The sequence below is a fragment of the Seriola aureovittata genome, chromosome 17 (genome assembly GCF_021018895.1).
Source record: "Seriola aureovittata isolate HTS-2021-v1 ecotype China chromosome 17, ASM2101889v1, whole genome shotgun sequence".
NCBI classification, from domain to species: domain Eukaryota; kingdom Metazoa; phylum Chordata; class Actinopteri; order Carangiformes; family Carangidae; genus Seriola; species Seriola aureovittata.
In genome coordinates this window covers 5,064,846-5,079,389 of record NC_079380.1, presented here as the reverse complement: position 1 = coordinate 5,079,389, position 14,544 = coordinate 5,064,846, and the positions used below count along the sequence as shown (strand labels likewise).

Below are 14,544 nucleotides of genomic sequence, written 5' to 3'. Positions count from 1 at the left end.
GGATGTTAATCTGGTAATGTAGGTAGCTATCTTGTGTTATTTAGATAGGCTATGTGCCTAGCTATCAATTTAATTTAATTTTGATTTAATCTTAATCTTTTAATTAATTTGCACTGAATTTAAGTGACATGTTCATTTTATTTTGAATGTGACATCCGGTCTGGTCGTGGCTCATTGCATGTAGCAGCTGTGGGTGTTGACATGTCAGTGTCACTTGGTCAGCTGATTGCGGGTCGTAAAGCCCCTTGACTAGCCAGTTTAGTTAGCTTAGCCTAGCTGGATGTTTGTTTTTGTTAACGTTACCACACAGGTAGCTTTTAACCTAGCCTAGAAGTTTTAAAATTTCTAGATAATTGACGCATTTTGAAGTATTCTACAGCCGCCGGCTGCTCGTTTTGCGGTGTGAAGTTTCCGTTAGTGAGGCAGCAATTATCGTGGCTGGGAGAGAAGACGGGTGAAGTTGCTCTCCGTTCTCTGCATTGCAGCCCGGTGCTGCTGATGGAATTCAAACACACAACAATGGCGACTCCCAGTCCTAACAACTCAACAACACCTAGCAGCCACAACAGCAGCAACAACGCAGGCTCTGCAGCGCACCACCATCACCAGTCCCAGTCTCAGCACATTACCACCATGAGCAGCATGCAGGGTAAGTGAAGGGTGAAGGTGGAAATATCTGCTTGTAGCCGGGAGCTCACATTCTGCTGCAGTGAAGGTTAATGTTAGCAGGGCTAGCCGTGGGAGGCTGAGGCTACTCCCAGGACTGAAAAATACTCTCAAGGGAACGGACCAGTATTTTTCCCAAGAGGAACGTGCTTACGTTTAATTGCTTGAGTCCATCAATTGGAAAAATAATTATTCCCTTGTACCTTTCAAATTGTATTTTATGTTCTTGTTACCATTTTGATATTTTTCAGCCCCGTTACATTATGTTCTCCCTTATCTGGGCAGATTCTCGCCAAACTCTGTTCCTAAAATGGGCAATTTTAAGTCACAGCTATAGCTACATATGTCATATAAAGCAATGATTACACTCTCGGTTTTTTAAATCGTGCAAACAAAAAAAACACTATTCCGCATAGATTTAATCAGTGTGTCATCATGAATTACAGCTCCCTTGATATTCATGACGTCTCTATTTTCCAACTTAGGCTTCATTCGTCCTCTACATTAATACAACGAATTTCACCTCTTTGGATTGAGAACTATGTTAGTGTAAAATATGCCGAATTTGTCCAAACACCTTCACAACTAAGACATTATCAGAAGTTATATTGCATTGGGTGTATATGTTTGGCAATATGCAAATCCAAATTAAATTGCTAAATTTGACTTTAAAGCTTGATGGATTTCCATACAGTCTTTAAAACTCTGTTATTAAGTAGTGAGTGTTTGTAGTGATGCAGCTTGGTCCTGCTTGTAAGGAGTAGGCCCAGTGAAACCTGAGGCTGTTCTGTCCTTTTAAGGCTCTTGTCAACAGAAACATCTAAACCAGTCGCCTCTTTATTCATACAACCACCACTAAACCAAATGCTCATTATAATGATGTATCTTTGTACAAACAATGTCTCATTTTAACTTTCAGAGTCCAACACCTGCTGGAGATGTCAGAGTGAAACAGGTAGCTACACACTTCATTTGACTTAGTAGAGTAGGATAAGCAAGTTAATCAGAAATCCAATTATTAAATGTTTTTAGGTGAAGAACCAAGCACAAACATGTGTGTTAACACATTTTAGTGGTCTTGGTCAATCCCTCATATCTGCCATAAACAGATTTTCATACCAGACCAAGTTTAACCCGCCACTATCTAATGATGTTTGGACTAGATTGTACAGTTGATTTGAATTGTTATTATTATTTTTTTAATCTTTCATTGATTCTATGGATTTGTATCTGATTTGCATGTCAATCTTGCATTCCTAGTACCACTCTATATAAAGAAGAAGATGCTACCTTAATTAAGTCTAACAGTAGTAATGATTCAGGCATAAACACTTTGACTTAATTGATTATATAATCATAACTTATCAGGTATCTGGCATTTATCCCTGTTATGTAATCCTGTTTTCATTCACCTTTGCCTGACCATTTTTCACTTTTTTACCTTAATGCTGCTAACTAATGATTCCTAACTCCTGACATGGTGCTGAATAATGGTGAGCTGTCCCAAGAAAAAAAGATGTTTATGAAATTGTAATATGTTTCCCTTTGCAAAACCATTTCATGATGGTAATTCATACTCACTTCCAGATCCTTTTTTGTTGTATCTACAGGTCATTTTGCCCTTTCATTTGCTGTTCCACTGACTGACACATGACATAATTCACCATACTGAAGTGCTTGTAGCTGTTTCATAAAATGCGTGTGCATGCTAATGCATTACCCTCCAGATAATGCATTTAACCTGCAATAGAACTCAGCACAGCAAGGCCAATTTCTGTGATTATTTGTCAACCCTAAAACTGCAGGATTCCTGTTAGTCCTGGGTTTGCTGAATGAAATGGACACTTTTTTTAATTCCAGGAAGAGGTTATTTTAGAATCCTTTAAGCAAGGGACGCCACCTTAAATCTTGGAGGTCTACTAATACAGCAGTCTCTTGAGGAAGACATAACAAGCTGGCAAATTTGAAGGGTGAACTATGAAGAAAATAAAAGCTGTCTTCTCACCTCTAGGGTTTCAGATAAACCTGTCTGGAGCTCCCCCAAGTAAGCCAACCCTCTTTTGCTTCAGCACCAACAGTTCTCATTCCTTTGTTTCCGCCTGACAGTCTGGTATGGGGGAGTCTGTCCTGCTGTTCTCAACTAATCCAAGTCAAGACTTCTGACGGGTTCAAGTAGGCTTGTGCCGGTAGCTCAGATAATAGAGAATGAGAAAGCTGCAGCTTGTCAGAAACTCAGTTTGATAAGTCACAACCTTTTTCACACAAGATACAGACTTTACAAATCTGTGCTGCATAAAAAGGCAGTCATTTCTAGTCAAAAACACTTACAGGTAAGGTGTATTTCTCATCGGCACAAGCCTAAAATTCAGAGCTTCCATTGATATTTTGGCACAAACTGATTTTAACTCCTCAGTGTGATGGAAGAGCTCTCCCAGATAAAGAAAGATCCTGTTTCCCTCATTAAATACTGTAATGGAAGCTCTACTTCACTGGTTTACAGTGTGTCACTAACAAGCAAAAGTAGTGCCTGTAGTGTTGTCACATCACTGTTTTTTTTCCCCGACTGGTTTGTCTTTTTTTTTTTTTTTTTTGGCATGGGTGCACCTCAGCATAGCACTTGCTTGTCGAGACAAGGTACACACACTCAAAAGATGTCATTTCAAGCGATGCTGCTTACTGGAATTCAAACACACATTCTTGTGGTATTTTTGGGTGGAGCAAGCTGGGAACACAGTCCTATGATTCAAGGTGAAATCAAAGCAGTTGGCCTTGAGAAGCATGTGCGAGATATATATATATATGTAATTTCTTCTTAGCCTGTTTTTTTTTTTTTTTTTTTTTGACCTGTGTTGGGTTTGTGTCTGCATTGTGAATGTAGGTGTGTGGGACTTTAGCAGCATGCTTGCCTTTCTGTTTCTGCATCAAGTAAAAGATTCAAATGTAGGTAGCGCTGCTGGGTGTTGATAGCCTCCTCAGATAAATAAATGAATGTGTGAGGCAGCCGCTGAACAGGTGACACCAGCGTAAGTTAGGGTTGGGCGATGTGATGATATATTCAGTGAGATGAAATGAATTTGTCAGAGACTTTCCATGTAATTTACACTCAGCTGCAGGGTATTACGTTCCCCTAGCACAAGCTAATGCAGTCTACTACAGCACCTCTGCATCAAATCCTGCCTTCATGAAGCTTATAATGTTTAATTTTGTCCATTGCATTACCATCAATGCGAGTAGGCTTAATAAACACCTCTCTGGTCTAATGTGATCAAGATGTATCCTGATATTTAAGTATTACAACATGAAAAGCACTAAAATATAAGATATGAATTCTAGTTACGTTGACAGGTGTTTCTGTTATTTTGCCTACCGCAGCCAACAAGCAAACAAATAAGTTACATCCACTGAAATGATCTTTTAGTTGAAAACTTGAAGGAATGATTTCTTACAGTACTGTTGTATTAGATGCATTAGTTTAAGCTAAGTGGACCTCATTACAAACTAGAAACTAACATCTTCCTTTTTACAAGTAAGATGTAGTACAAAAAATGTACTACATCATGATGTATACCAGTATTGCACTATAACACACAATATACTATATATATACTATGCTATACACTACACTATAAAAATATATTATGATAGAGCATCACCCACTGTTATTAAAGGGACAATCCAGTTGTCATCTAAGTGTAGGAGAAGAAACTCAGTGGCCACCTTATTAGATATACCTGTGATGGTATATGTGATCTAATGTAATCCAGTACACCAACTCAGCCATGAATTCTACCTTTAAAAAGACGATAATGTTCAGTTTTGATTGACACTGTCAGACGTGTTAAATTGTTTTATATGTTTGTTGTTGAAGTTGTAGTTTTCTGTGGTGGTGTTGAACTGGACTGCTTTACAACCCACACCTTCTACAAACATGACGGGGAGAATATTAGAAACAGCTTTGATTATAACGCAGTCCAGTACAACACCACCTCCAACTACCTACGACCTCAGTCATAAACATAAACACAACAAGGTAAAGTAATACTTTACATGTAATAAAGGCAGAATGTATGTTGGAGCTGTTGTACTGTATTGCATCAGATTGCACAGATGTACCTAATAACGTAGTCAAGGAGTGTATAAGTTTGGTAATTGGATTATAGTCATAATGTACGCAGAATTATAACATATGATATACTCATCTACATGACTGCAAATGCTATTTCTTTGCAAACAAAGCTTCAATTAAAGGCTGAACAGCACCTGTTAATTCTTGAAATTACAGGTGACAAAGAATGAGGAACATGAAGGATAAGACTAGCATGAGATTTTCTTACTGTCGACACCTCCCATGAAAAGTACTTTATGACTTCCCCACCTTGTCTGTGGTTTTCAGCTATGAGACAGTTTTCTGGCTTTTGAAGATGGAAATCATTTAAAACTGCTCACATATATGTATATATATATATATATATATATATATATATATATATATATATATATATATATATATATATATATAGTTTTCAGTTTTTAAAAAAAGGCTCAGTAATTTCCTAAAGAAGCTGGGCACTGTAGTTTTCATCAAACATTACTCAAACAGGAGGAACCACTGCATTTGTTAGGGACTACTTTCACCAGCGGATTAATCCTCATTTGGTGCTCTAGCGAGTATTTGGTGCACCAGGATGGTGTGTGTGGGATTGAGTCAAAATAAACTACAGTGTGTGGGACACCCAGTGCAACAGTGATGTGTAACGTAATAGTTTTTGGAAACATTGAAGCTCTATGGCTCAGAGAAATAACATTCATCAGGCTTTGGATCACACACAACACTTGTAAGTAGGAGCCAACCATTGTTGGTTTGGGTCTTTTCATGGGATTTGTTGACAGTAAGAACAAATAAATACCACCAGAGATATCAGAGGCTCATAGGTGAGTATGTCTTTGGAAATATGACAGCATAGTTTGACTATATTCTGTAAAATCTCCATATATGGTGATGCAGAAGTTGTCCTCTTGTTCTGTGGAAAGCATGAGATCCATAGATTTGAGTGAATCTCCTCATTCTTCCCATTATCTCAGTTTATGGTTTGTGTTGTTTTCACTCACTCTCACTGATCATTCTGACCTTTCATGTGGGATGAGTTTTTTTTTTTTTTTGTTCTTTTTTTGCTCAATCCTCAGCATTTGCTGTTTCATTTAAAATCTGATCTCGTTACTGTTTCTTTCCCTGGTCAGGTAAACGCAAAGCCCTGAAGCTGAACTTTGCCAACCCTCCAATCAAACCCACAACTAGGTTCACACTGAACACGGCGGGGCCACCCTTTCAAAACCCGCACATGTGAGTGAACCCCAGAGATCGTGCCACAAAGAAATCCAGCAGTACATTTCTTTTTATCCTGCATTTTCTATTTTCTTTTGCACACACTGTAAATTTATGGATGTATTTTTTTTTTTAGAGAGAGGCTGAGGACACACAGCATCGAGTCGTCAGGAAAGCTGAAGATTTCCCCAGAGCAGCACTGGGACTTCACGGCCGAGGATCTCAAAGATCTGGGCGAGATCGGCCGAGGGGCTTACGGCTCCGTCAACAAGATGGTGCACAAGCCGAGTAACCAGATCATGGCCGTCAAGGTGATCATTTACCTCTCTAACTCCCACATATCCAGGTATCTGCACTCTGACTGTTTTACAGCGTGGTCATGTCTTCGTTTACACTTTTTGTTACATTTCTGTCACAGAGAATCCGGTCAACGGTTGACGAGAAGGAGCAGAAGCAGCTGCTGATGGACCTGGACGTGGTCATGAGAAGTAGTGATTGTCCTTACATCGTGCAGTTTTATGGTGCTCTGTTCAGAGAGGTGAGATTGTTTCATATCTGAAACATTTGTTATTTTATTGATATATTTAATTCTTTTTACTGTTTCCCGGGTTTAAAAACCTTAATGTTTTATTTTGAAATCTACTACTTCTATAGGAAATGACTTTGTTTCTTTTGTTTCAGGGCGACTGTTGGATTTGTATGGAACTTATGGCTACCTCCTTAGACAAATTTTACAAATTTGTATATTGCTCATTAGACGATGTGATTCCAGAAGAAATATTAGGAAAAATAACATTAGCTGTAAGTTTCTCTGATTATTTTCCTCTTTTTAAAAACAAAGACGCCTTATTATCAACTGCCGCTACTAAAGAGTTGTTTGGTATTTTGCAGACTGTGAAAGCACTTAACCACTTAAAAGAAAACTTGAAAATAATACACAGAGGTAAGACAACACCAGGCACCTTTCCTGTCTTATTATTTTTCCATCTTCAGGCTGCTTTTCATTAACTGTGTCTTTTCTTTCACCGTCAGACATTAAGCCGTCGAACATCCTCCTGGACAGGAACGGCAACATAAAGCTGTGTGACTTTGGCATCAGTGGTCAGCTGGTGGACTCCATCGCCAAAACCAGAGATGCTGGGTGCAGACCGTACATGGCAGTGAGTAACACAGAGTCCGGTGTGATTGAGTTCTGCTGTTTATGGAATATCGTAGAGGTCTTATCAACAGAGTGCAAACGCATGGGTCTCCAAAATAAAAGACTATTAAATGTTCCCTTCTGCTCATCATCCTGACAATAAATGACTACTTGTCATGACTACTAAGTCATAGATTACAAATGCAAACTGTTGTGTCCCAGAATTCAGTAAAACAACTGATATGAATCAGGGCAGGTGTCTGACTCGTCTGCTTACACATGGCAGCAGGTACATCTTAGTGCTGATGAAATGATTCATAATGAATAAGTGCAGCTGGTATTGATGGAGTTGAGAACTGCGAAACTAAACAAAACAGAATGACCTCATTGTGACTGAGACCTGGAAAAAAAAAAAAAAAGAAGGTCATCGAGTCATGTATGACCTTAAACCTGGTTGTGACGCACTGATAGGAATCACTTTTGGGTGCAGGAGTCTTGAAATGTGAGCTGTGGTGAGGTGATGATGACTGAGCCAGACCATAAGTCAGACACCTCAGTACTACATCAACACCCTCCAGATGTTGGACTGTGTTTTCTGGTGCTTTTTAGTGTTGCGTTGTACTGGAAAAGGATACTCTACTAGTAACAGTGACAATATGAAAATGTCACTGAGCAGAAGTGAAAGACTGGATTTCAGTCATGTTTATTACTATGTGTCATTGCAGTTTATACCTCTGCACAGAATCAACGCCGTTGGTCGCACATCCTGCACCGTACCCTGATGTGCACCTCCCTAGAAATTTAACTACATGTCGCGGTGATGCATACTCTCAGCAACTATGATTGGTCAGCTTTGTAGCATCGCATTTCCTCCTAGCATGTCTCTCAGCAGCCGGACAAGCACTACAAACTCCCCCTCCTTCTGCCTCAATCAGATCAATGGTCATACACACCATCTCCTCCAATGTCTCTCTGTTTTGCTTTGCAGTAATTTCAATCAAATTAACCGGTGTTCAACACTAATTAGTTCCAGCACCAGCTCCAACATGATCACTCAGTTTCAGTCGCCATTGTTTGAAGAACACTCCCCAAAACGATGAAGACACAACCTACCTGATGAATTATCATTTAATTTTCAAAGCTCCCAGTATGTAAAATAACTGTTTTCACAGGCTGAATAGTGCTCTGCATGACAAATAAAAGAGTTCCCTGTGGTGGAAATCTGAAATAAGAATAAAGACTCGGTCACCCCCGAAATGAGAACAAACCAGTCTCTTATACTGACGCAAATACAGACATGGGAGTATCGTCCCCTAGCTGGCAGCTGGTGGTGTCAGGATGCACAAGCAGGTAGCTGTAAGTTCTCAGGAGTCAAACCCCAATTAAAAGGGAAGATATGCAGAAATACAGTCCAGCTCTAACTGGAACAGTCAGTTCAGTATTAACTACAAAGGGGTTACATGAGGGTGCACATATGATGGATTAAGACAAGTTACAAATACAACCATACTAAAAATTTCCACTACATTCCCTTTTTAATAAAAAAATCTGTTATCAATAAATGAATGGATTTATCAGAATTTCCTGGAGCCCACGGTGATGTCTTCAGATATTTTTTTTTGTCTCACCAACAGTCTAAAAATCCAAAGATAATTATGATATAAAATTGTGAAAAGCAGCAAATCCTCACATTTTAGAAGCTGCATGTTAAAACATTTCTTCTTAATAAAATACTTAAATGATCAATTAGTTATCAGTAAATTATGAGACCATGTTTTTAGTGAACACCCCGTGTGTGTAAGTGTGTGCGCGTGCTTTGTTGTGCATGCACCAAATCTTTGTCGGTGCAAAGAGGTGATCTCACTGTGTCGTCACCACTCTGAGGTTATTTTCTGTCTCCGGGGTTACATCAGCAAGTGTGTGGGTGGGTGCCCCCCCCCCCCCCGCCCCAGTCACTCCACAGCAGTTTCCATTCTAAATTTGGTGAGGCACTATCAGGACCCCTAGCAGCACATCCTCACCACCACCACCACAACACACGCTGTGCCCGCCCTCTGGAGGGCCGAGGCGGTCGGCTTCATTCATGACTCGGTCTGAGCGAAGCCGCCCAGGATCTTCCCGCGACTGTGAACTCAGGGTTCAGGAATCTAAGCTCCAGTTTCTGGTTTCCAGCTGGCACGCTCGCCAGGTGTTTGATCACCGCACTGCTGGTTACTGCAGGCTTAATGACGTAAAAAAAAAAAACTGACCTCAGTACAGCTGGAGGGCCTGACTCGCTGTGTTTGTATGTGGATTTTATGGAACCAGTAGCTCTTATTCACAACTCTTTGCGGTTGCGGTTATGATTATGTGGTTTTCTTTTTTGTTCTACTGTACATGATGATAAGTCTAGCACGTCTGTGGCTGCTGTACGTCAAGAAGTAGAGACAGTTTTTTACAAGAGGCTGCACACATTTCCCTTTTTAATTTCTCCTTTCAAAGCCCTGTGCACAGGTCTCTTTACCTCACTCCCAACCCACTAATGCAACTGAAACACATCTCAGGATCAACCTCTGTACGATAACACTGACAACATTTGTGTCCTGAGAAGAAAACTATAGCTTTTAATTTTTTATATTTTATTTATTATTCTGCATGAAACAAGACTCCATTCTTTTCTGCTTAGACTCTGCTGCCTTACAGTTCTCATAGCAGAAATGCTGCAGTATGCTTCACCAGGCTTTTTTTCCTAAAGTAATTCCAGTCATACAAAATAATAATGTCTATAGAGTGTGTATGTGTTTTTGATGAATTATTTAGTCTATAAAATGTCAGTTACAATACAATAAAAAAACCTGAAAGGATTCAGTTTATAATGAGAGATAAAAGAGGAGAAGGTGGACCTTATAACCTTGTAACATCGTTGTCTAATCGCTTCCCCACTAATGCTGTTTATATTTGAGATAATTTATATGCTGTGACTGCAGAGACTAAACACTGCCAGTGTTGGCAGATGTGAGCAGGCTCTCTCTGCAGTAGTCAGCTGCTCTTCTATAAAACCCAACAGTGCTGCAGCACAGACTGTCCCACTCTGCTGGGGTGACGTCAGCATCTAATTCAGGCCTGTAAATGGGCCAGTGAGGTGCTCCCCTTCCTCTCAGCACAGCAGCAGGAGAGGCAGGAGATTTCTGCAGCCCTCTGCTGCACACCTCATTACCACGTCTACCACTGTGAATTGTGATGAACGGAAAAGGAGGTTGTAAATGGCAGTAGAAGAGTCTTGTAAGGCAGGCAGGCAGGCAGGGCCACGCTGCAGTCCTGACAGACAGCAATGAGGGAACGTGCTGCCTTCGTATGTGAGCTCCAGAGCTGATGGCATCTTGTTGTGCAGGTGAAAACATGCCCAGAGGTGATGAGCTGGCTCGGTATTCTCAGGGGGAGAACTTGTCTAGCAGTTGATTTTTATTAGGCCCAGTTTCGGCCTGAACACCTGTTTCTCTCTGATGATCTAATCTGGATCTCAGAGTGAAGAAAGGAATAAAAAAAATATATTTTAGGTTCCTTCACAGGCTTGTAAATTAAAATTTTGACACCATAAAACTCCAGTTAAAATTCATGATCAGTTGTTCACATGTATGGGTTCCCTAAGCTGCAAAAGATTTGAAGCTTAGAGGCTTTAAACTCAACAAGCACAGTGACATCTGGTGGTCTGAAAAACTTGCAGCCTCCAACTGATCTGATAGTTTCAATCTCATGTGTCCAATAAAAGATATGATAATCTTGTTAAGGCGAGCTGCATAAAATGCACAGATGATTGTTCAATGTACGACAGTAAAATAAAAAGCAAATGTGTTGTGAAAATGAGAAACACGTCTTTGTGCTTCAGTATCTTCTGCTGAGTTTCATCAAAACATCATCTGACAACCGAGTTACTTCAGTGATAATGCACATGTTGAGATGCTTGAGTTTGTTTGATTTTGAGTATCTTTTGTTGGTGTTCATGTTGGCGGTCTCTGCTCTTATCGTATCACCAAAAGTCCTGGTTTGTTTGGATACCAAAAGCTTTTGTAATATTTTTCAATTTGGCTGTTTATTGTTGTTTCTGGGCCCAAATTTTAATCTGATTTCCTGTCTAATTTTCAGCCAGAGAGAATAGACCCCAGCGCATCCAGGCAAGGCTACGATGTCCGCTCAGATGTTTGGAGTTTGGGAATCACACTGGTGAGTCTTAATGCCGTCTTGACTCTGTTCGAGAGGGAAAAAAAAAACAGGTTTTCAGTGAATGTGGGGAAATTATTCCACTCTCTATATAAATTGTAGTCCTAACTGTTCAGGTACCAGGTGGTAAACCACAGTGTAGTAGATGACAGTGTAAACCATTGCCACATTCAATAAATATATGACAATTACTTTGTGGAATAGAACATCTGCTCTTTTTCCCAGAAGCTTTACAATTTATTAAATAAAATTGTGTTGATTTTTTATGACGTTAGTGGAGGCCGTCTTTATTTCAGGTGAGGTAACAAGCCTCTGCTATGAAAACACTGCAGGAAAACTCTGTATATTAATTTCCTCTGGGTTTTCTAGTGTAATTTTACACCTGATTTATGTAGTTTTACATCATTACTCTGGGAAATCATCAGGAAGACACGCACATCCATAATTAAATCAGGTGCTGGGTAAGAATAAGTTAAACTGACAAAATGGAAAGAAAATACCTGCACATCAACATCTTGTTCTCTGTTCTTCTTTAATTCCGCGTGGACTTGACAACATTTCAACCACAAATGCTTTTCCTCAAGGTGAAGGTGTGGACAACTATGATGACACATCACGCCTCATTTTCAGATTAATTAAATTGGTTTAAAGTTAGCCTAGCCCTAACACTAAATTAAAACACGTTGCACCACACAAACTAGTTCTTGGTGTAACTGTTGTGCAACATTAGCTCGCTTATTTAGAGTGAAGAATAAAATTAATAAAATGGAATAAATCTTGTTTAATAATGATGTAAATCAAAATAACACAACATGCCTTAAATTAAAGTAACATCCGACCAAATTGGGACATGTAAAGACTGCTAACTCTGAAACACACTAACCTCTCCATGTATGCACATATAAATGAAACAAAGTTTACCTTTTAAAGTCCACTTAGAATGGTCCCCTGCCCCACACCCTGAAATGATGATGATTTTAAATATTTGCATTTGTAAATATTAAATGTTCAAATTTCTTCATTTTGTGCTTTTATAATGTATTTCAGTATGAGCTGGCCACAGGACGGTTTCCCTACCCAAAGTGGAACAGTGTGTTTGACCAGTTGACCCAGGTGGTGAGAGGAGACCCTCCACAGCTCAGCAACTCGGAGGAGAGGCGCTTCTCCCCCAAGTTCATCGCCTTTGTCAACGTGTGGTAAGGGAAGATTTCTATTGTCAGGAGATTGGTTCTACTGGAGGTTTTCTCTGGTGTCATTGAGTACAACCTCCAGCTGCTGCTTGCTTTGGTTCTGTCTCCCCCTGGTGGAAACTTGCCTGAAATGCATACTGCAATGTTTTAATACTTTTTTCCTCTTTTTTTCTTTACCTCAAGCCTTACAAAGGATGAGTCGAAGAGGCCAAAGTACAAAGAGCTACTGGTGAGTTTGTGTTTAGTCGTCATGAAGGCTGCAGCCTATGGAAGCCCATTTCTGCCAGTAAAAGAAAACATTTAAATAAGATAATGATCATGTTAAATCAAAATTATGAGAAAACGTAGAAATTATGAGAAAAAAGATGGAATTACGAGATAATAATCATGAGAAAAAAGTCAAAATTTCAAAAGGAAGGCTTTAAAATGTAATAAACTGACTCAAAACCAGTCTTAAGCCTCTATTTTCTGATTTTTGGAGAGCATCCTTTCTGCTTTAGAGCTCAGATTATTTTGTAGGAGTTTGTATTAATAAATAATCATTTGTTTTTCCCTTTGCAGAAAGACCCGTTCATTCAGATGTACGAGGAGCGCTCGGTCGACGTAGCCGGTTACGTCTGCAGGCTCCTGGATCAGATGCCAGCATCCCCCAGCTCCCCTATGTATATGGACTGAAAGCAGCACAAAAACAAAAATACACCAATAAATATACACCAGTCTGCATCAACAAAGACAGTGAAAAAAAAAAGACAACAAAGTAAAGAAAACAAATCCTCATGTAAATTTGCTTGGTCCCCTTATTGCAGTGTTAAAAGAGAATTGTAAAGCTTAAAAAAAAAACAAAAAAAAAACAAAAAACAAAACACCATTTGCAATAAAATTGGTGTTCATTTCAGTCATGTCTGTATAATATATAAACGTTAACACACTTCTGTTTCTCTCTTGTTCACAAACACACACTGACGCACAGTCACGTAAGTATAATAGCAGCTGAAATCAATCAATCATGGTCTTGACTCATCTTGATGAGGACTCATCTCAGTGATTAGTAGTGATTTAAAAAAAGAAAAAGAAAAAAAAAGTAAATAACCTGGAACTTGTATTTATAGAACCAAAATCATGTGGAGTATCTGATTGGAGATTCTTCAACATACTGGAATCATGCTCTTTGTGAATTGTCCCACCTCTTCCATGTACGTGAATGAAAGCATTGTGTTTGGTATGTTAATGGAACTTTGCTTCTCTGGGTATAAAGCAGTTTAAAAAGGTTAAAGTGTTGGTGGTCAGAATCATGTTATACCTGCAGTCCAGTTAGTGCTCACTGTGCAATGGACTATATGCTGATATATGAATAAAGAGAGAGAAAGAGAAGAGAAAAGTGTGTTGTCTTTTTTTGCCTCTTTGCTGGCGACTGCCAGGCTCAGGTGTTTTCAGGTTGGCTTTTTAGCCATTACTCAAGACTTCACGGCCATTATGGCAAAAATTCACACAAATTGTTAAAATTTTATATGACTGGATAAACAGGGATGTAACCTGAAACTAGTCTGAGTGGTGAAGGGATACAACCACAAGCCGGTAATTCTAGTTTTCTTAAATAACTGCAGTGATGCTGAGATTATATAGTCCTTTGAGGTCATGTCCTCTGTATTTTCCTTTTTACAAACCTCACACAGACATTGTGAGAACTTTACAGGTTTTCTCAGCATTTTTAGGATCATTGTACTTAAATTTTACTACTTTTAGACCAAACAATAACTAAACCAACAAAAGATTAGTCCTGTGTATTGATATTAGTGCCTAAAGGCAGTGGTAGAGGTTACTATACGTTTACTCAAATGTATTTTGTGTACAGATTTAAGAAGCTTATACTTAAACACCACCAATAAGACCATGTGTGGCCCCTGTATAACCCTCTGAAAGCAGCAGTGAGGCCACAGTCCCCCAGAAGTTTATTTCGAGGTTGTAATCACGAAGGTCACTGATGCAAAAAGCAGCCACTGTGGAGCAAGTATGAGCATCATCCAAGGCAG

The 14,544-nt window shown here is 39.4% G+C and overlaps 1 protein-coding gene across 3 annotated transcripts; it reads left to right on the top strand.

The window, feature by feature from the left end:
- Positions 1-218: 218 nt before the first annotated feature.
- map2k4a (mitogen-activated protein kinase kinase 4a) lies at positions 219-13,892 on the top strand. Of its 3 annotated transcripts, XM_056401950.1 has the most exons (13): positions 219-649; positions 1,586-1,621; positions 2,678-2,710; positions 5,905-6,007; positions 6,126-6,300; positions 6,408-6,527; positions 6,671-6,790; positions 6,881-6,932; positions 7,022-7,149; positions 11,250-11,327; positions 12,372-12,520; positions 12,698-12,743; positions 13,076-13,892. In XM_056401950.1, the coding sequence occupies exons 1-13, from the start codon at positions 499-501 to the stop codon at positions 13,187-13,189; spliced, it is 1,305 nt and encodes a 434-aa protein (XP_056257925.1). In that variant the 5' UTR covers positions 219-498; the 3' UTR covers positions 13,190-13,892. The 3 variants fall into 3 exon arrangements, with proteins under 3 accessions (XP_056257925.1, XP_056257927.1, XP_056257926.1); XM_056401952.1 differs by lacking the exon at positions 2,678-2,710 and having other exon boundaries at positions 5,917-6,007; XM_056401951.1 differs by lacking the exon at positions 2,678-2,710.
- The last annotated feature ends 652 nt before the right edge of the window (positions 13,893-14,544 follow it).